This window comes from Lutra lutra, chromosome 3 (genome assembly GCF_902655055.1).
Source record: "Lutra lutra chromosome 3, mLutLut1.2, whole genome shotgun sequence".
NCBI classification, from domain to species: domain Eukaryota; kingdom Metazoa; phylum Chordata; class Mammalia; order Carnivora; family Mustelidae; genus Lutra; species Lutra lutra.
The window spans coordinates 143,376,923-143,398,968 of NC_062280.1; the positions used below are offsets into that span (position 1 = coordinate 143,376,923).

Sequence of the window (22,046 nt, forward strand, 5' to 3'; positions counted from 1 at the left end):
TTTAATATGAATATAAATATGTTAAATAAGATTTTTAAATATTTCTACCACCCCAATAAAAATATGTGTCTTTTATCACATACGTCTCTTGTGACCTTTCTGGTAGTAGATACTACTCCTTTGGCATAGGTCGGCATACTTTAAGTTGCAGGTTGGTCTTGAGAACATTTGAAAACGAACAAAAAGAATAGAAAGTGTCAGCATTCGACTTACCTCGAGGGAGCAATGCTTCCTGGAACTTTTTTCTTTTTTTTTTTTTATAATCAGTGAAATATATTTTTGTGTCTGTAACTGAGTTGCAGTGGGATTTTATGTTACTGTGGATCGTGGTCAAAAGAGGGTGGGGGAAACAGAAGTGGGTGAGGTTGCCCTGCCTTACCCAGGAGGAAACCAAAGCTGATTGTGCATGGTCACCTGGCTAAGGTGGGGCAGTATTGTTGGTTTTTAAAACAATTTTTTTTAAAGATTTATTTATCTTAGAGAGAGAGTGCACACAAATGAGCAGGAGGGGCAGAGAGAGAGGGAGAGAGAATCCCAGGCAAACCCTGCACTGAGCACACGGAGCTGGGCACGAGGCTCGATCCCAAGATCCTGAGATCATGACCCGAGCTGAAACCAAGGGTCAAGTCAGACCCTTAGTGACTTGCAGCACCCAGGCAGCGTGGTTTTAAAAACTGGCCAGTTCCCTGTGAAACCCAGTCATGTAACCTCTGCCTACCTGCGGGCTAGAATATTTCCCTCAAGAACTGTGTCCACTTCTCTGTGCTTTTCTCTTATGTTTATTCAAGTGAGTACAGTTTCATAGTGATTATATACTTGTATTAATGCAATTCCATTAACAATATGATTATATTAACAGTATTTCCTATCCAGTTTTCCATGTTGCTACAGTTTTCACATTTTTCCATGATGGTATTTCTTGATTTAGTAACATGATTTGTAAAATCAGTTTATTATTATTTGGCATTTTGATAGCTTTTAGTATTTTAATATTTTATTTTTTTTTAAAGATTTTATTTATTTATTTGACAGAGAGAAATCACAAGTAGGCAGAGAGAGAGGAGGAAGCAGGCTCCCTGCTGAGCAGAAAGCCCGATGCGGGGCTCGAACCCAGGACCTGGGATCATGACCTGAGCCGAAGGCAGCGGCTTAACCCACTGAGCCACCCAGGCGCCCCTAGTATTTTAATATTTTAAAGGCACCGCAGATAGCTCCTTCTGATCAAAGCCTGCCTTTTTAACCTTTTTTTTTTCTTCTTTTTAATGACATTCTTAGGATAATTCCACAGACTAGCATTCAGGATTGAAAAACATGGACATATTTGTAGTAGTTTCCTTGGGTTGCATTAACAAAATACTACAAACTGGGTGGCTGAAACAACAGAAAATGTATTCTCTCTCCGTTGTGGAGGACAGAAGTCAACAGTGAACTTGTTGGAATGATTGGCTCCTTCTGAAGGCTCTGAGGGAGAACCCGTTCCATGCCTCTCCCAGCTTCTAGTGGTTACTGCCAGTCCTTGATGTTCCTTGGCTTGTAGACACATGACCCCTGTCTCTGCCTCTGTCTGTACATGACCTTCTCTGGCTATCAGTGTCTGTGCCCAAATTTCCCTCTTTATAATATAACCAGTCATATTGGATTTTGAGCTCACTCCAATCTATTATGGCCTCAGCTTGACTTGATCACATCGAACTCCTAAAGACCCTAATTCCAAATAAGGTCACATTCACAGGTCATTATCCTGGGGTCCCAGGATTGAGCAAGTGTTGGGTTCAAGTTCTGGGTGGATATATATTTTGCGGGGGGATGCTCCTCAACCCAGTACAATATTTAGGTCGCTTCTTCTCTTTGCCTCACTGTGAAGCTGATTTTTGTCCTCTTTCATTTTTTTAAAACTTTGTATTTTAGAAATTTTCAAACACACATTAAAGTAGGCAGCTGACTCTTATGAACCCCTCACCATCACAGATTCTCCTCCCTCTGTTTCACTCAGTCACAGTGAATGGACGAACAATACAAAAATAGCTCCCTGCGTTTTTTAATTCTTAAAGCTGGATTTTTAAACTCTTTTAATGTAAACTCTTGGCCCATTTTTATTCCCTGGTTTCTAGTTAGTTGGCTGTGACAGTTTTTCTTGTTTTTCTTTTTGGTGAAAGCCCCTTCATTTCTTTTTCTAGGTTATGCTGTGTTACAGGGCAGCCCAGTGGCCGGGACACCCACTCACTCTGATGTGCTGAAAGAAGCCTGTAAATGTGACTTTGATGACTTTGTTATCATAGGTAAGATTTGGAAACTCACCAGCGATGACTCGTAATTTCCCTCCCCTCAACACATACTGACATGCATCCCATGTGATACCACGTTATAATGGCTTTCAAAGAAACTTCTCCCAAGATCAGATTATGTCAGATTAAAAAAATAATAATAGTAATAATAATTAGATGTTCTTATTTCAAATGTCTTGATAATCAATCTCTCATCTCACTTGTAGAATTGAATGCAAAAGCAGATACTCATTATAGTCAGATCTGTTTGGCCTCTCAATTAAATTCTGGTGGAATTTCAGGAGACTGGATTTTGAAATCCCATCTTTGGTCATTGGCTGTAGTTTCATAATAGAAACCCAGAGAACATGAAGAATGGAGATGCTGAATAACGAGACCTTTCTGAGAGGCAGGGATTTATTTTTGTGTTCTTATAAAATTAAGTATGAGTAAGTAAAACAGACCGAAAGACTTTAATACCCTTTCTTTTATTTACTTGCAGAACTTGGTGAGTTTAGCAATATCACAGAAACCTGTGGGTGTTCCTGCAGCTCCTCGAAGAGGTAGGTCTCATCCGTGTCCACCTGCACCTAGACCCCTGGGCCATTACCACCGAGGCACTGTGAATGCCAAACCTCTGACATCTCCAACCAAGTTCTGCCAGTTCCAGGGACAGAGATTACTATTTGACAATGAAACAATCACCACTAAGTTTTCTATAGAGCTTTCTATAGTCTTTTATTTTTTTTTAATAGAATGTTTAAAGGCCTTTGTATACATTCTCATTTAATCAGCCTGGGTAGGATTTTTTTTTACCCCATTTTCATAAATAAGGAAACTGAGACTCAGGCTAAATGTGCCTCAGGACACAATGCTATTTGATGAGCAGAGACAGGACTTGAACTCAGGTCTTCGAACTCCAAATCCAGTGCATTTTTTTTTTTTTTTTTTACCACATTTCCTAGTCTTGGTCCCCTCCATAAATAAAAGCTGCCGTTTCGAGCACGGAGGAACTATGTTGCATAAGACAATCAGTGGGTGGCTGGGGCATGTTCCCTTCTGTGACACCTCTTCTGAGTTTTTGGAGGGGGAAGGATGGTTGAAAACATGAAGATCTACAGCATACTCCTCATGAATACCGTTTTCCACTTTTTGCATCTCTTACCTTTCAGTGTCATTTATGAGCCAGACTTCAATTCTGCTGAGCTAATAGCCAAGGAGCTGTACCGAGCATTCCAGAAGAGCTGGCTGTTGTCAGACGTTAATCAGCAGCCTGCAGGTCCTCCAAATGCAGCTGGCTCGGTAGTAAGTATCCAAATAAACTGGCCTTGCATTGAGAGTTCCTAAATTCTCATCTTGCTTGCTGTTCACTTCAGGCATTTATGCCTTTCCTTGCGTGGTCCCTGGAGTGTTTCCCGAGTGTTGATTATGGGCCGGAGAATTCAGCATTTCACATTTTCATCCTTACCTGTATCCTCTTAAGTAGATGCCGTTGTTATGTTTAAAGTGTTAATTCCCGCCCCTCAGCCAGCCTGGTCCGCGGAAGAGCAGGAGTCATGTCCAGTCTGGTCCCATGTGGACACACCGGCCTCTGACCGCCCTCAGCCCATTGCGGGGAGAGAACTTTGCCGCAGAGCTAACACAGGGGTGGGAATAAAGCAGTCTGCGTATGCAGAGGAGGGGTGCTTCATTTTATCAGGGGACTCGGGAAGGCCAACTGGGCATCTCCGAACTTGAGAGTGGTAGCAGGTAGAAACACGTGGCATAGGGCAGCTGGAGCAAAAGTGACAAGGGCGGGTGCTCATGGTATGTTTTCTGAGCAGGGTGGCCTGGTGTAGTTGGATAACATGTGTTTGTGTGTGTGTGTGTGTGTGTGTTGGGGGGGGCGTAGTTGGTCTTCCCCGGAAATTAGGTTTGAAGGATAGGGCCAAATTGTGGAGGAGACAGAATGCTACTTTGAATGTTAATTGCAAACAGGAAAGTGGAATGGCTCAGAGGGGAGCCACTGGACATTTTTAAGCTGGGGAATGGCCTTAAAAGAGCTGTTTTGGGGGAAGTCTGACAACAGCTGGGGGGTTCTGTTGGGCAGCACGTGGTAGCCTATGGACTGAGAGCAGTAAGGCTTCTGCTGCGAATAAAAGCATTCTGGGTCACAGTGACCTACTTACAGAAACTTGAAGTCTGAAAACAAATGAACTCCCCAAAATACTAAGAAAAGTGATCTCAGCTGGCTGGCATTTCAAGCAAGACTTCTACAGATGGTGTTAGATACTAGGAGGGCTTCTTTCGTTCAGTTGAAAGCAGTTCTAATTTTTCATGGCATATTTTAATGCTGGAAACACATTTGAATATTCTTTTTCTTTCTGTTCCAGAAATGTGCTTGTTTGGGTTGCTCTGAAATCCTCTTCTGTGTTATGCAGGTAGTGAATGAAGAGCGCATCCGGAAAGACTTTGAATCCAGTGTGGACGTCGTTCAGGAAATTACCCTTAAGTCGAGGATCCGAGGGGCTGAAGACTGGGAGCCCCCCAGATTTCAAATCATAGTTAATGTTCACCCGCCACTCAAGTAAGTCTGGGTTGCTGTGAGGGCTTCCAGTCCAAGTAACAAGGTGTGATAGGTCCTCTCTTTGTGGAAGTAGGGGAAGGGAAAAAAATTACACACCGAGGGTTGAAGGAAAATTTGTTGTAGGAAAAGGAAAGTTGGGCATATTTTTCTGAATTCGCGTCCAAACAACTTGTTTATCATGGGTTTTGTGGGGGGGGTGCTAAGTAAGTTTGACAAATTTAACCATGTCCTTTATTATGTATGTTACACAGCAATTAAAAATTAAGTAGGTTTAAAGGGGATTTTTTAAAAGATTTTATTTATTTGTCAGATAGAGATCACAGGTAGGCAGAGAGACAGGCAGAGAGAGGGGGGGAAGCAGGCTCCCTGCTGAGCAGAGAGCCCGATGTGGGGCTCTATCCCAGGATCCTGGGATCATGACCTGAGCCGAAGGCAGAGGCTTAACCCACTGAGCCACCCAGGTGCCCCTAAAGGGGATTTTTTCAAAGTGGCTAATATTAAACCTTAAAAATCATACACAATATCTTTAAAAGATTGCTCTATTTCCCAGGCCAACGTGAAAAAAAAAATGGATAATTTTCTTTTAAAGGGAAAATCTTACCTTGAGGAGGGCTGTAGTTAAGAAATGCAACAGGATGGGGCACCTCCTCCTCTCTCTCTCTCTCTCTGCCTACTTGTGATCTCTGTCTGTCAAATAAATAAATAAAATCTTAAAAAACAAAAAAAGAAATGCAACAGGATGCATATAAAAATGTCTTTGTTCTCTAAGAAGTAATAAAATCCTAAAAGACAAAATGACAAAAGAGGGTACAAAAGAAAAAAAGAAATAAACTCATTTCTATAAATGTCTACGTATAAATAAAATACATAATAATTCAAGGTAATAGTTTTATTTGTTTCTGAGAGGATATAACATTGTAAGGGGACATTTTAACCACCTACAGTTTCTCCAGTCCCCTTGGCTTGTATTTAATGTGTTCCCAAACTGCAGCATAAGGAAGGGACTGGGGGAGGGTCTTGCCAGTGGCCCATGGAAGTGCCCTAATAGGCTCTGTCTTGTGTTTTTTCTGTTTGAGAGAATGCCAAGAAGGTGTCTGGAGTGCTTAGGCAGAAGAGCTCCTTCTCCTGGCTTGGGGAGGGGTCACTCTCCTCAGCAAGGGTTGTCTTTTCTCTAAAATGTCCCTACGTCCTCTCTAAGGCACATGGGTAGGGTTCTGCCCATTTTTACCTTGGTCCATTTTTGCTGACCCTAAACTGTAATAAAATTTTACAACTTCCTTCGTATTTCCAAATCACATATGGAGTTGTGGCGTCAAGAGTTCAGTAGAGGACACTGCAGTAGACGGTCGCTCTCCAGAAATGTCTGATACTTAGGTCTTATGTGACCTCTTATTCATCCACGTTTTTTTGGGTCCCTGTGTGAACTTCCCAGGTGCATCACCTCTTGGTGTTTCATCTCCCTGAACTTTCTCCCTTGAGTTACATGTCTCCAGTTCTCACCAGTGGGGGTCCTGTGCATGCACAGTGAGCCGGCTCCAAAGATCCCACGGTGAATAGTCACGGTACTGACTTGTAGTCTGGCGATAGTAGGGGTTTTTAAAAGACCCAGAGATCTCAGAAAATAAATAAATAAGTAAATAAATAAATTTAAAAAATAACTAACTAAATAAATAAATAATGATAAAATAAAATAAACAACCCAGAAATCTCAACTAGAAAACTCGACAGAAGAATGCTATTTTTTTCCCAAATGAAAAAATGACAAAATTAAGGCCTTGAGCCCAGAAAAGCACCCTGGTGTCAGTTTCTTGTCCAGTCAGTGAAAAATGCTCCATTGGCTATTTCTGAACTGTAATTGTGATCCTTTTCTGTGCGCAGGAAGGAACTCGTGGTAGCAGCCCAGAATTTTTTGTGTGCTGGCTGTGGAACTCCAATAGAACCTAGTAAGTATGGGCAGTGGGTTACCCGTTGAGGACGCAATGACAGGGCCAAGAATGGCGAAGTTGGAGAGTGCACTGTTTTTGTGAGAGATGCCTTGGGTGGAGTTGTTATAGGATCTTCAGCTGCTGCCTTCTCTTTCCTGAAGAGGCCATCGTGACCTATAAGGCTATGTGGCTGGCCTGTTACCTTATCTCCTGGTTCTCTCACCCTTGAGCCCTCAGTTCCAGCCACATGGCCTCCCTGCTGGTCCTTGAAGGAGGCAGGCTCATGCATGACTTAGGGACTTGCATTTCTAGTTTTCTCTCCCGAGGATGACATCCCTATGGCTGGTTCCCTCACTTCCTGCACACCTTCACTTGACGTGAGGAGATGTTCTCTGGCCACCCTGTTGAAGATGCCAACATTGCCACACTCCTGGCCACAAACATGTGTACACTTTACTCTCCCTACTTATTTTTTATTCTAGCACTTACCTTCCTAAAATGCTCTTTGAGATTTTACGGATTTTGATAATCGTTGGTCTACTCCCCGTCTCAATTCTAAGTTCCATGAGGACAGACGTGTTGTCTGTTTTGTTCATTGCTTTGATGCCCTGCTCCTACAAGAGCACCTGGCACACAGTTGTTCCTCAAAAGGTATTTGTTGAGTTCCTGAATGGCTTGTATCAAAGAGCTGGCCAAAGCCCTCTGAGAGGGTTTGGGGAGGTGCCTTGAGGGATCATTCCTGGGCCCGCTGGGGGCCTAGAAAGTCAGACTTCTTCTAGTCAGAAATTCAAATTGCCCACTGAAGACTGCCAGTCACATATTCCGAGGGTATCCACAGGTCTGGCGTGTAAAAGGCTGGGGAGAGGAGCTTTGCTGGAAAGGGTTCCTTTGGCCTTTGATAGGAAGTCTTGGAAGGAAAAAGACTTTGAGGACCTCCACCTCAGGAAATAAAAATAGAACACAGAAATCTGTCTGGGATTCCTTCTACAATATTGAATGACAGTGCCCGCCCTTCATCACAGTTGTAACTGGTTTCCTTGAAAGGAAGGACTCATCCTCCCAGCTAATCTAGTAGAAATCATGTCCGTTTGGTTAACCCCTATATCCTGGTACCTCAGTATGGAATGCATGATTGAGTGCATGAGTCAGAAACTATGAACACATGACGGTGATTCTGCCAACTTTTAAACAATCTCTCTAAGTTTGTTCAACTGCGGAGATGTAGGCCTGCACTGGTCGCGTGAACATGGTCCTTCCCTCATGAAGCTCACTTCCAAGAAGGCAGAGGCATCAACCAAATGAACAGCAAGAATGATGCTTGCAATGAAAGAGAAAGTCAAGAGTGCTGTGGGATTTACTTCATGGGAACTTAATCTGGGCTTGAGGGGCTGGGAGGGAGAAGTTCTGTAGGGAAGTGATTGTCCCAGGAAGCGTGTGTGTGTGTGTGTGTGTGTGTGTGTATGTGTGTGTGTGTGTGTGTTGAGGGCATAAGGGTCACCCTGAGCAAAGGATCTGCAGCAACTGCCGGGAAGTCCTGCGTGAGTGGAGAGTAGTAAGGAGAGAAGAAAGCTGCTCACAGGTGCCCAGGGCATTTACGGCCGATGCGCTTTCAGGCACGGAGACAATTTGAACTTTTCCTGTGAACTTCCTATGTAGTTCTTAGGATATATTTTGACTTCTTAAAACTTTTTAAAAAGATTTTGTTTATTTGTTTGAGAGAGAGAGAGCAAGTACAAGCAGAGGGGAGAGGCAGAGAGAGAGAGAGAAGCAGATTCCCTGCCTATCAGGGAACCTGAAGCAGAGTTCGATCCCAGGATCCTAAGATCCATGACCTGAGCCAAAGGGAGATGCTTAACCGACTGAGCCCCCCAGATGCCCCTTGAGTTTTTACTTTAAGATATTTTTGAACTTCCGAAAGAGTTGCAAAAATGGTATTCTATATTCCTTTCATCCAGCTTCCCCTCACATTAGCATCTTATAATAATCAGAGTTTAACTACCAACTGAGGACTTCGCGTTGGTACAGTCCCATTCACTCAGGCACAGACTGATTCAGATCTCACCCATGACCTTGATCTGCTCCCAGGTCCAGTCCAGAGCTGCACATGGCATGTAGTTGTCTGGTCTCCTTGGGCTCCTCCAATCTCACACATGTTGAACCATTTGAAAAGTATGCAGACAACATGACAGCTTACCCTTTAATATTCCAGCATGTTCTAAAAATAAGGATGATGAACAGTTAGCACACCAAAGGAAATTAGTAACAATTCTCTAATACTCTCTTGTATTAGTCCATATTCGTTTGTTGTTCTCACGATGTCATTTTATAGCTAATTTTTCCATCCATCTTCTGAGTTTCATACACTGCATTTAGTCATTATTTCTCTTTCATCACCTTTATTCTAGAACTCCACTGTCCAGCATGGTAGCCACTCCCTCATGTGGCTAGTTAAGATTTAATTTAAATTAATTAAGGTTAAAAATACAGTTCCTCAGGGTGCCTGGGTGGCTCAGTCAGTTAAGCGTCCACCTTTGGCTCAGGTTATGATCCCAGGGTCCTAAGATCAAGTCCCATGTTGGGCTCTCTGCTCAGCAGGGACCCTGTTTCTCCCTCTGCCTGCCACTCCACCTGCTGGTGCTTTCTCCCTCTCTGTGTCAAGTAAACAAAGTCTTTAAAAAACGATCCAGTTCCTCAGACACACTAGCTACATTTCAAGTGCTCAGTAGCCACATGTGGCTTATAGCTACTACATTGGACGGCACAGGCTTAGAAGAGTTCCCTCCACCAAGAAAGTTCTGTTGGACTGTACTGGTCTAGAATTTGTCCTTCCTATTTTTTTTTTTTTCCTGTGGCATTGACTTTTCCTTCAATGAGAACAGTTGTGGTTTAGAGCAGGGCTTCTTGACTTCAGTACCACTGACTCTGTTGAAGGGCTGTCCTGTACATTCTAGGACGTTCAAAAGTATCACTAGATGCTACTGGTGGCTCCCCAGTTACGACAACTGGAAATATCTCCAGATATTTCCACATATTCTTAGGGAATCACGCCTGGTCGAGAACACCTGGTTTTGGATGTGTCGTTTAGCTCTGCTTTAATTAAAGGACTGAAGAATCCGAAACAGAGAGACCTCATTTACTCTGTATCGATAGTATAGTCTTAGTATAGAGTCAATGAAATTTGATGAATGAATGACCGGACATTGAAATTTTAGGATTGTAGATTTTAGGAAAAGATGAATTACATCAGGAAAATGTATTGGTCCCATCTGTCCCCCTTTCTCTTCCCATCCTGCTAAGTTTGATCAGAAATGTAGAGTGGAAGGGCCAGAGCATACCTTCCTTTCTGCCCATTTTATATAAAATGTATCAAGGCCCTGTCACAAGCCAAAAAATATTCATCATCTGACATATCAGAAATCGTAATCCAGGGTAGGAAATAGACATATACAACTGACTTCTCAAGATTTGAAATTGAAGAACTCAGCCATAAACATCAAGCATTTAAAGAGTTCTTAACAAGAATTTGTCAACCCTAGTTGTGTATCCTTATAATTGAACCTGGTTGTTTATGATTCTGTATTTGCAGATTTACCTACTGGATAAAATTTATTGGTGGTCACAGAATTACTCATGGTGTTTTCACAGTCATGCCCAGATATGCACAAAGCACCAAAAATTTGAGTTGCCTGAAATTTGAGGTGCCCGATGCACATGTTTCCAGCTGAAGGCAGTGCTCTGCCTTCTGGTTTTCTCTCTCATACTGTGAACAAGGCCTTCTCATGGTTTACTGAGTGCCTTTTTTATTTGTTACAGCTTTGCATTTTTTGTTGATGAGTTAGCTATTTAAAATATCCCCCACATATGGTACTGAAGTGCTTCTAAGCATGAGAAGGATGTGATTTGCTTTATGGAAAATATACATGCATTAGATAAGCTACATTCAGGCATGAGTTACAGATAGTGCTGTTGGCCCTGAGCAAGGATATAACAAAAATATAACAAAATAATAATTTGTTCGCAATGTATATATAAGGTTGTTACTGTTGGTTTAGTGTTGATAATATATATAAGGCTGTTAAAAATAAATTATAACAAAATACATTAGATATGGTGTTTTTAAACAGAAAACACACATAAAGCAGGGTTATATATTGACCGGTTGGTGAAAATGGTACCAGAGGGTCACAGAAGCCTAAACCTGTTTTTCCCTCAGGAGCATACATACCTGTTTTGACAAATTTGGTGTTCATGGCACCTTTACAGAACATAAACTATTGTAAATAGTAAGAATCAATGGGTGCGACCGGGGTCTGAGGGATAATCTGGGCAAGCACAAAGGTGTTAGCTCCTCGCCCTTTCTCTCCGTTGTATGCGGCAGAGGGTGAGGGGGCTGTGATGGCCAAAAGCTGGAGCTTCAGGCCAGAACCCCACTAGCCTGCTCCCCGAGTGTCTCTTCATTCTCTGTCTGGGCTCTCATCAGTGAAATGTGACGTAATAGCCCCTGCCTCTTAAAGGTTTGAGCAGAGAATGACAGAGTGTAGGTGAGAATTTTAACCAGAGCGTAAGACAAAGTCGGTGCTCAGTAAGGGATAGCTCTCGCAGTCACTCGGGCCTTGTTTATTGATTGATTGATTGGTTTTATATTTTATTTTATTTTTGTAAACATACATGCAGAAGCATATAGGACTAGCAATGTACCTAACTCATTGAAAACTCTCATCATTCAAGTAATGTCTCCTTTCATTAAAATACAAGTGACCTTGTTTATTCTGGAAGCCGGGGCAAAGAAACTAGATTTAGAATCTTCAGCGTACCAGGTGCTGTGGTAGCTGCTTTGCCACCCATCCTTTCATTTAATCTGATGATGATGATATCATCCTCGCCCATCTTAGACTCCAAGGTTGAGGGCAGGACACTGGGGAGACTTAACTGAGTCGCTGTCTTCTTCTTAAACTGGGTGGCGGGTACACAGGGACTTGATGCATTTGTCCCTACACCTTTTGCTTGCCAATATATTTTGTTAGATATATTTCGGAAAGCAATGCGTGCTTATTTGAGCAAATTAAAAAATGCAAAAGAATGAAAAATCCTTTCTCCTGCCCTCTGGAAGTGTTCACTTTTGGCTTTTTGGTGGGGATCCTCTTGGACTGTGTATGTGTGTTTTTAGAAGCAAAATCATGATCTCAGTGTAAGCATCTGGAACTGGATGTCCACTGCCCACACTCATCCACGCATTCGTGGGCTCTCTGTCATCTCATTGTTGAGGGCACCATGCCTGTCTAGCCGGGTGCTTCTTAATGTATGTTTAGATTGCTGTAACGTACTGTAATGAGCACCTGTGTCTCCACGTGTGCATGTTAGCATTTCTGTCTGGTGTCACCAAAGCAGGAGTTCCGGTACACATCAGAGTTAAAGTATATCGTGGAAATGTCCTCCTAGAAAGTCCCCTCAGGTCAGCCCTGAGAGTGAGTGTCCGCCCCTCTGCCCCTCGCCGGCCCTGGGTCCTCTACCTCTGTGACGGTCTCCTGCAAAACCAAGCGTTCACTCTTTTGACATGCACGTCCTTGTTGCTGAGATCGTTTCTCAGGTCATTCCTGGTCAGCTGCACTCCCTGTTTCCATGTATCGCCTATTCCCGTCCTTGGTGCATCTCTGTAATGTGTTTGCCCTGGGTTTATCCAGGAAGTCTTTGGGGTGCTGCTCCCTAAGGTGTCCAAAGCGTGCCTGACGATTTACCAAGCACTTTCTGTAGGTGTGATAGCCCATAACCTGCTCCTGAGCTGCTTTTGATAGCATCAGGATAGTTAGCCTGAAAGGATTCGACCAGCCCTCAGGCTCCCGGCGGGCCGGAGGCAGAGGGTAGACTCCCACCAATTTCTGGACTCTAAACCTTGTATTCTTTTGCCTACACTGCTGTTTACAATGCCTGTCTTCCAAATTCAGGAGTATTGGGGGCGGCTTTCTCTTTTTCTGACACCTGTTTTTGGAAAGCAGCGCTCCTGAATGGCCATATAATACACAGCCTCCTGCCCCTGCCGGAGCTTTCTCAGAGGCTGTGAGGGCTAGTACGGTGTTAGCAGCACAAACCCCGCCATCTGGGTCTTGAACCTCACAGGAATGGGAAGCGGTGGAGGGAGAGGGCGGGGGTGGGGGGGTGGCGGGTGGTGGCGCGGAGGGCAGTGGGTTTGCCATTCGCCAGCCGAGGTGAGGCGTGCTCACCCTCCCGTGGGCTCTTGCAGAGTTTGTGAAGCGGCTCCGGTACTGCGACTACCTGGGCAAGTACTTCTGTGACTGCTGCCACGTCTACGCAGAGAGCTGCATCCCTGCACGGATCCTGACCACGTGGGACTTCAGGAAGTACTACGTCAGCAATTTCTCCAAACGGCTGCTGGACGGTCTGGGTCCCCAGCCCGTTTTCAATTTGCTGAGCATCGGCCACGGCCTGTACGCCAAGGTCAAGGAACTGGACAGAGCGAGGGTGAGCACCGGCCTCGGCTGGGCGGGGGGGAGGTGGGGCCGCTGGCGCCAAGGGACCTGTGGCCGCCAGTGCACCTTGCAACCTTGTACCGTCTCAGGAGACACAGCTGGACCCTCCAAAGGGCGGGTTTACTGCCAGCTGCTGGAGCTTTAGCTTCCAAGGCCCGGTACCAAATTCCCTATGTAGGCATCGTTTTGCATTTATCCCATAGATTTTGACATTTATTTATTATTAGTTTTTAAAATAAAATTATGTTTAAGGTGTAGAGCATGATAATTTGATGTTCAACAAGTGAAATAATTACTGGTCAAGCTAATTAGCATCTCCATCTCCACAGTTAGGGTGTGTGTGTGTGTGTGTGTGTGTGTGTGTGTGTGTGTGTGTGTGTGTTGGGAGCACCTGAAATGTACTCTCTTAGCAAGTTTCCAGTGTTCAATACAGTATTATTAACTATAGTCCTCATACCATCTATTAGACCTGTAGACTTATTCATCCTACGTAACTGCACCTTTGTTCCCTTTGGCCAGCATCTCCCCATTTGCCCCACCTCCCTGTCTCCCTGTTCAACTCTCTCCTTCCGTGTTTTTGACTTTTTTAAGATTCCACGTGTAAGTGAGACCATACAGGTTTTTTTTTTTTTTCTGTGTCTGTCTGATTTCACTTAGCACGATGCCCTCCAGTTTTATCCATGTAGCCACAAAAGGCAGGATCTCCATCTTTCACACACAGTTTTGTGTTTTCCTCAAAGAAGGTCCCCAACGGTTGTGTAAGCCTCAGGCTTCACACAACTTGGGTTTCTACTGGACTCTGTCATGAACCCCTGCTATATAGACTGTTTGCTCCAAAGGCTTTTCTTAGAGTTGTAGCATTTCAAAGTTAGAACTAACATTTAAATTTGATTTGTACGTTTTCTGTGTCATTGATCACATTAACTTCTCCCCCTGTTTGGCTTCTCACATTAGGAAACCCGGGAACAACTTTTTCATATCAAGAAGCTGTTGAAGACCTGCAGGTTTGCTGAAAGGTACTGATGTTGGCTGGGCCAGGCCACGCCTGAGGTTGGGAAGGCTGGGGGCCTCTGCATACCTACACACACCCAGTCCCTTGGGTGCCACCTTCTCCCAGCAACTCCAATCCACAGGGCCCCTTAGCACAGCAACTCCCTCGGGCCTCTTCTTGATGATCCAGACCCTATCGTTAAAGTTGCTGAATCTTCTGGCTCACTGGTAATGAACTGAACGTGTTAGAAGAATTGGCCAAAACAAGGATGAAATAACTCCAGCTGGGGGCCTTACTATGATTGTTATTTTAAGTTGTGACCAAACACGCATAACAAAATGTACCATCTTAACCATTTTAAGTGTACAATTCAGTGGCATTAAGTACATTCACATTCTTTTCCAATGGTCACCACCATCCATCCACAGAATTTTTTCTCTTGCAAAACTGAAACTCTGTATCCATTTAGCAATAACTCCCTCCTCCCTCGCTCCTCCTGCCCCTGGCAACCACCATTCTCCTTACCATCTCTATGGACTCACTCCTCTGGGTGACTCCTGGAAGTGCAGCCACAGAGTATCTGTGCTTTTATGACTGGCTTATGGCACTCAACATAATTTCCTGGAGGTACGCCCATGTTGTAGCATGGGTCAGAATTTCCTTCCTTTTTTAGGCTGAAAAATATTCCATTATATGTACCTACCGCATTTTGTTTACCCGTTCAGCCACCTTGGGTTGCTTTCACCTTTTAGCTGTTGTGACTAGAGGTACTCTGAGCAGGGGTGTATCGATGGCCTTTTTAAAAAATCCCTGATGGGGGCACCTGGGTGGCTCAGTGGTTAAGCCTCTGCCTTCAGCTCAGGTCATGATCTCAGGGTCCTGGGATCGACTCCCACATCGGGCTCTCTGCTCTGCGGGGAGCCTGCTTCCTCCTCTCTCTCTCTGCTTGCCTGTCTGCCCACTTGTGATCTCTCTCTGTCAGATGGATAAAATCTTAAAAAAAAAAAAAAAAATCCCTGATGGAGGGCGTGTCAAACCGTCATTGCTGTTTAGTACTTTATAGTATCATGTGGTGTTAATTTCGGTATGGTTCTCTTACTGGTAGATTTTTAATCTAATAGATTTTAATATCTATATTAATATAGATTTTAATATCTCTATAGATAGTATGCTATCTGTATACTCTATAGAGTATAGCATACTATACTCTATAGATAGTAAACTAGATGGATTTTAATATCTCATGGATACTTGGATTTTTTTTGTTGTTGTTGATATATTTTTTTAAGAATTTTATTTGTTTGACAGAGAGAGAGATCACAAGCAGGCAGAGAGGCAGGCAGAGAGAAGGGGGGAAGCAGGCTCCCTGCCGAGCAGAGAGCCCTATGCGAGGCTCGATCCCAGGACCCTGAGACCATGACCTGAGCTGAAGGCAGAGGCTTAACCCACTGAGCCACCCAGGCGCCCCGATACTTGGATTTTTAATACCATTTGTTATTTAAAAGACTGGGCTTTAGGTGAATCTCTGTGCACATCCATAATATGTCCTTAGAATAAACTTCTAGCAGTGGAATTTTGGGGAGCCATGGCATAAAGGTATAGGCATGAATTCAATGACAGAGATATAATTTTTTAAGTGAGAAAAGAGGTTACTTAAGGGGTTAAGATTATTTGTTATAATAGACAGGATCATAGTTTTTAAAAAATTGTTTCATTTTATTTTTTTTTAAGTTTTTATTTATTTATTTATTTATTTACCAGAGAGAGATTGAGCACACAAGTAGGGGGAACAGCAGGCAGAGGGAGAAACAGGCTCCCCACAGCAAACCCGATGTGGGACTCGACCCCAGGACCCTGGGGTCATGACCTGAGCAGAAGGTAGATGCTTACCCAACTGAGACACCGAGGCGTCCCAAAAAAATCGTTTTGTTTTAAAGCTGCTTTCAGTTTCTGATCTTTAATGATAATGTATCTTTAATGATAATGTATTGCCTTTGAATTAAATTTCTTGGGGAGGAGCACATCTCCTGTAGTTATTTGGCCTTAAGCTCTACCTCATGGCAGTGGTGTGACAGGTTAACTACGTCTCAGGCTGTCCATTTTCTTGCCTGTAACATATAACAATCCCCATAATTATTACTGTCTACCAAAATTTCTTAAGTATCCATTTCTGTGCTTCAGATAAAAAGTCCGTAGGACTCATGTTACATCCAAGGAGAAAGCACAAACCTCTTATTGCCAGACCATGTGTTAGACACACACACATGGTGCTGCACAGAAGAGGCAACAGTTAGGTCCTATGGGGTGGGGCAGGGAGGAGGGCCACAGAGCTTCCCAGAGAAAAAGCAGAGTTTAAAGAGCAAGTCAGACTGAAGAAGAAGTGTCAGGGGTTCCCCTCCAGAAGAAGCAGTGTGAGCGAGCATCTCAGGCTGGATGGAGAATTTAGCACAGATTGGCTTGTTGGAATGTCAAATCTAGCGTAGGCAGTGGCTGGCTCGGGAATGAGTGGGTGGCGCCACTAATAGATTTAGGGAATCCAGGAGGAGATAAGTAGGGGTTGGAGAAAGATGCAATCCATATGTGACTGCCCTTCGGACACACAGGTGGCTATGATGAGCTCACAGTGGGATGCTTGGGTCTTGGGCTCAGTGCTGGACTCCTAGCTGGGGAAGTCACGCACCTGCCTAGGAGCAGTGATCCTCCTGCCGGCCGGACAACAGTCAGCAGGCAGATGGACTTGAAATTGAGCTGGAATGAATGAGGTCGTCTTTTTTTTTTTTTTTTTTAAATCTCAGTACATGTTTATAAGACTTGAAAAATAAATGTGCAGCTGTCTTTTGCTGAGTCTCTCCATGGGCAGGCTGCAAGAGATGTTTTTCTGCTGGCTCAGCTTTTCGAAATCCAATTTTAGGAAATTTTAGGTTTCTGGCTTCCAAACAAACTTGCAGAATGTCAGACGGTGAGCCAGGTTCACTTGCTCTTGGGCTTTCTTTTTTTTTTTTGAACTGAGTTAAAAAAATAATCAGGTGTGAGTGCCAGAGAAAACCCCCGCCTGCTCGGCTTTCTTGTGTCACAGCCTCTGTGTGGGTGGCTGTCCGAGCTCCTCTTTGTTTCCTCCCTGGCAGTGCGCTGAAGGAGTTTGAGCAGGTGCCGAGGCACCTGACTGATGAGCTCCACCTGTTCTCCCTGGAGGATCTGGTCAGGGTCAAGAAACGGCTGCTGGTGCCCTTGCTCAAGGACATTCTAAAAGCTTCCCTCGCGCATGTGGCTGGCTGTGAGGTAAGGCTCCCCTGGGACAGGTGTGTCCCTGAGCTGTCCCTTACCCTTCAGGGCCTGGGATGGGTGTTCTGGACCTTACCTCATTTAACCAACACCGACTGTGAGGGAAGTGCGGGGAACACTATTTCCAGATGAGAGAAATGAGGTTCGGAGCTATTTGGTAACAGCCAAGATTGTTGTGCTGGCCCCCCGCAGGGCTGGGAATGCAAGCGTGGGCCAGTCTACTTCTTCGTGTCAGGGCCAAGCCCTGCTGGGGGCCTTGCCTGGCTCCCATCTGCCCGGACGCGCCAAGGACAGCCATGTGGACTCAGGATCCCGGGGACTAGGAGCTGTGTGTCTGCATGAACTCAAAAATTGTAGAAGAGCCCTCAGAAATAAGAATAGATCATCTGAAGGCCCACGTATAAAGTCATGATCTTTCCCTGACATCTTGAACTAAATCTCTCCATGCGCAACAGAGGCACACGTACCGTTCGCATCCGTTTACTCTACTCTAGCGAGATCTAGCGTCCCGGTCCTTCTAGAGGCCGGGATGCGAGACACTTGACGACGGAGGTTTATAAAGTTCTGTGAAAGTAGTCACTTGGCTTCTCCATCAAAAGAATCATTGCCAAGGAGGATTTTAACTTTTTGGCTCCTTCTCTTACAGCTGTGTCAAGGAAAGGGCTTCATTTGTGAATTTTGCCAGAGTACAGCCGTCATCTTCCCCTTTCAGACTGAGACGTGTAGAAGATGTGCAGGTATCTTAACTTCATAATGCACGCTTGATAATAGCTTAATAACGGAAGCGCACAATGAGCTTAATAGCAGCTTAATCACTTAAGCACATTGTTGTTGGAAGTATAATGGTGCTAGTGCATGCGTGTATGTAGGGTGGGACCTCATGGAGTTTTGGGTGCGTGGGGAAGAGAATTTGGGTGAGGCGGGGATGACAGGGGGCATCTCCCCATACAGGAGGGAAGAGTGGTCCCCCTTTTGCCTATGGCCCAGTTCCTTCCCACCAGGGCAAGCCATAGCCATTGCCCCAGTTTTAGAATTGGATCGCGGTCATGCTTAAGGCTGAGGTGCTGTCCCTGGCCCCTCTTGCACTCCAAGGGCAGTTTGAGTCGTCATCACGGAGACCATGTAGCCCAAAAAACCTAACGCGTTTACTACCTGGCTCTTCACAGCAGAGATGCTCAGACCTTGTTAGATTGTCTGTATGGATGCTTGAGGAAATCCCGTGACCTCTCAGCTGTTTCTTGGGAGAGGTCTGACTGTGCATTCTGCCTTTACCCTTGATAAGAGCCATTCCTCCCCTTTACCAATCCAGCACCAACTCCCTGAACCCTTTAGGCAGGATCGCAGGAGAGGCTCCCCAGCAGAGAAACTCCAAAGCACGGATCTGTGTGCAGAGAGCTAACTGGGGTGTGATGTCAGGCTCAACACCCGTCAGGGTGTGAAGTCAGCAGGACTCGGCAGAGGAGGAGGCGAGCCGTGGTGTGGTGGCAGTGGAGGGTCAGCATGTCTCACAGGGTGCTCTGAAGCAGGATGGCTTGCATGTTGTCACATACTGGGGCCAGGGGCCAGGGACCAGGCAAAAACCTTTAAACAGTGTGTTGACCAGTCACCCGATGTAGGCCAGTGCCAGGCAAGGGAGATGACCTCGAGGGAGGGAGGAAGGTCTCTCCAGTTCCGGCATTTCCAGTTTGGGCCGCCTCCTGAGCTGTCAGTCACCAACACTCACCATGTTCATGGCACACTGGGGACTTTAGAATCTGTCCATTCCAACCCGCCTCATTTCTTGTTGGATGACTGGTTTCTGGACCCAGACCATGTCTCTCCCCAGGGTGGGGATGAGCATTTGTATATATGTGAGAAGACAAGATAGGCTGCTCGCTGATGGCTGTCCTCCTGCTCTAGGGTGCAGAGCGTGCTTTCACAAGCAGTGTTTCCGGTCCTCCGAGTGCCCCCGGTGTGCGCGGATCACAGCTCGGAGGAGACTTTGGCAAAGTTTACCTTCTGCAGCAACGTGATGCTCGAGTATTGTGGAAAAGACTGTTCAACATGCCTTAGAACACCGATTCCTGTCTATCATTGATCAGATTGTTGCAGATGTTGAGTACTGTATATTAAGGGAAAAAAGTGGCCAATATTGTTTTTTATTATATATATTTAATGTTTTAAAATGAATGCACTTTTTTTGGTTATTAAGCATAGGTTTGTTCCTGGTGGTTTTGTTTACAAATGTTCAGTGTTTTTGCTGCTGCTGGTTTTTTTTTTTATGAGTTTTTTTGATACTTCTTCAATTGTATTTGAGTGGTTGTATGTAGCTGATATTGGAGCCTATTTTTGTATGAACTGTAACTGACAAGACAAATGACTCCGTTTGTCTTTCTTTCAAGCTTGTTTTGTGAAACGGATTGGTACTCTCAGTGAACAAAAATGTAGCCAACAATCTGTCTACTCCCCGTTTTTTTTCTGACTTAAGTGCCGTTTCGTAATTATATCCGTTTTGTAATCATGTTATAGATTTTCCTTGCTCCAGGGTGGGTAGAGAGAGTACACGTTACTTCCGCAGGTGCACCCATTTCAAGACGAGCGGGAGTTGCTCAGCGGTGCCTGGAGCTGCTGTCAGAAGCAGGTGCCTCTACGCCGCACCCTTAGAGACACACAGACCCTCGCAGCACTTGTCATCTCTCTTCTGAACACTGAGTCAGGGATTCGCGGCTGGGTAGAACTTCATCCCTGCCCTTTAGGATTTTGTCTCATCAGTATAAAACTGAACATAAGGTATTTACAGACTTAAGTCGTGGGAAACTACTGTTAATGAACAATGTGATTTTAGGAATAATAAAATCATAGACATCAATTAAAAAGGCGAGGCAAATTGCTAAACTGTTATGAATTTATTTTTCCTATATTCTTTTATTTATATGCTTTCTTGAGACACACGAGTCTGTTTTTGGTTGTTTGTTTGTTTCCGTTCTACCTCCTGTATACTCTCGCCTACTTGAGAGGTGTCCTGGGCCCAGGTCCCTTTCCAGCACATCTTTGCCTAAACCCCATCCAGTTGTGTGTGTGTGTGTGTGTGTGTGTGTGTGTGTTGTATTCAGTAGGATAATATCGAACAAATGAAAGAAATGAGTGTGTCTACCAATCCCACCAATCTCATCCTGTCACTTGTTTTCATATCCTAGATGCACCTGGGACTGTGCTCTCATTTATTGTTTAAGCCAGGCCTCTCTCTCTCTCTTTTTAAGATTTTATTTATTTATTTGAAAGAGAGCACAAGCAGGGGGAGTGGCAGAGAGAGAGAGAGAGAGAGGGAGAAGCAGGCTCCTCACTGAGCAGGGAGCCTGATGCAAGGCTCGATCCTAGGACCCTGAGATCATGACCTGAGCCGAAGGCAGACTCTTAACCACCTGAGCCACCCAGTCAACCCAAGCCAGGTCTCTTTCAAATAGAAATTTAGGTACATGAGATAAGATAAATAAGATCGAATTTAAACCAGTGTTTTATTCCTACCTGTAGCTTATATTCATTCCTTCTTAGGAATCAAGAGTCAGAGTGCTCTGTTAATAATCCTTATACCATCTCTGTGAGTTTGTGGCAGCATCTTCATTTCACAAGCAAGACAACAGGCTGAGGGAAGAAAAACGACCTAAGTCCCCAGAGGTGGTGCACGGGAGAGCTAGCTTTGGCATTTGAGTCCACCTGCCTCCAAAGCCCACATTCCTAGCCCCTACCCATGTGGTACCGTTTTGAGATAATAGAAGCAAAACCAATCCGAGCTTGTAAGTGCTGGTCAAACCTTAGCTAGCGCCATGGGGCTGAGGGCTTTCTCACTCACACTCTTGTGTTGATTTGAGGAACTTTCTGCGGCTTCCTCACTGCCTGAAGGGCTCTGTGTCCAGGCTGCTGTGTTCGCAAGGCACCGGAATGTGGACCGTGCGGGAGACACATCTCTGACGTTGAGGAAGGAGGAGTGCCCAGCAGCTGCCAGGAAGTGATGCCTTTGATGTTTTATTTTGAGGAAGAATGAGGCAGTATGAGTAGCCACTCTGTGGGTTTGGCTGAGACTCGGTCCCTCCCCACTGTGGTCACAGATGTTTCTTCCCAGTGAGGTGCCCGTTAGAACCCAGAAGTGGCCTCAGGGCATGTGCAGCGGCCTGTGGGGAAGTGATCAGTTGTGACATACATTGTTCTTTTTTTTTTTTAAAGATTTTATTTATTTATTTGACACAGAGAGAGAGAGAGATCACAAGCAGGCAGAGAGGCAGGCAGAGAGAGGGGGAAGCAGGCTCCCTGCTGAGCAGAGAGCCGGATGCGGGCCTCGATCCCAGGACCCCGAGATCATGACCTGAGCTGAAGGCAGAGGCTTTAACCCACTGAGCCACCCAGGCGCCCCATACATTGTTCTTTAATGGGCCTGACTCACTGCCCTGGTTTTTCCATGCAACTCCTCCCTGGCTGCCAGAGGAAGATGAAGACTTGGTCTTTCTCATCAGACTCGTACCTGCTGTGAGGTAGCAAGTTGCTGTGCTGTGATCCCAA

General features: G+C 44.8%; 1 protein-coding gene across 10 annotated transcripts in view; it reads left to right on the forward strand.

Annotated features, from left to right (window-relative positions):
• The window catches only part of RUBCNL (rubicon like autophagy enhancer), a 41,002-nt gene extending 19,312 nt beyond the window's left edge, over nt 1-21,690 (forward strand). For 8 of the 10 annotated variants that reach the window (XM_047723458.1, XM_047723459.1, XM_047723454.1 and 5 more), the window contains exons 5-14: nt 2,178-2,279; nt 2,767-2,827; nt 3,437-3,569; nt 4,685-4,830; nt 6,709-6,773; nt 12,994-13,232; nt 14,195-14,256; nt 17,357-17,510; nt 18,160-18,250; nt 19,413-21,690. In XM_047723458.1, coding sequence (XP_047579414.1) covers nt 2,178-2,279; nt 2,767-2,827; nt 3,437-3,569; nt 4,685-4,830; nt 6,709-6,773; nt 12,994-13,232; nt 14,195-14,256; nt 17,357-17,510; nt 18,160-18,250; nt 19,413-19,525 — 1,166 coding nt within the window. In that variant the 3' untranslated portion in view covers nt 19,526-21,690. Of the gene's footprint in view, nt 1-2,177; nt 2,280-2,766; nt 2,828-3,436; nt 3,570-4,684; nt 4,831-6,708; nt 6,774-12,993; nt 13,233-14,194; nt 14,257-17,356; nt 17,511-18,159; nt 19,389-19,412 lie in introns of those variants that run through there. The other 2 variants (XM_047723460.1, XM_047723461.1) reach the window with 2 other exon arrangements.
• The last annotated feature ends 356 nt before the right edge of the window (nt 21,691-22,046 follow it).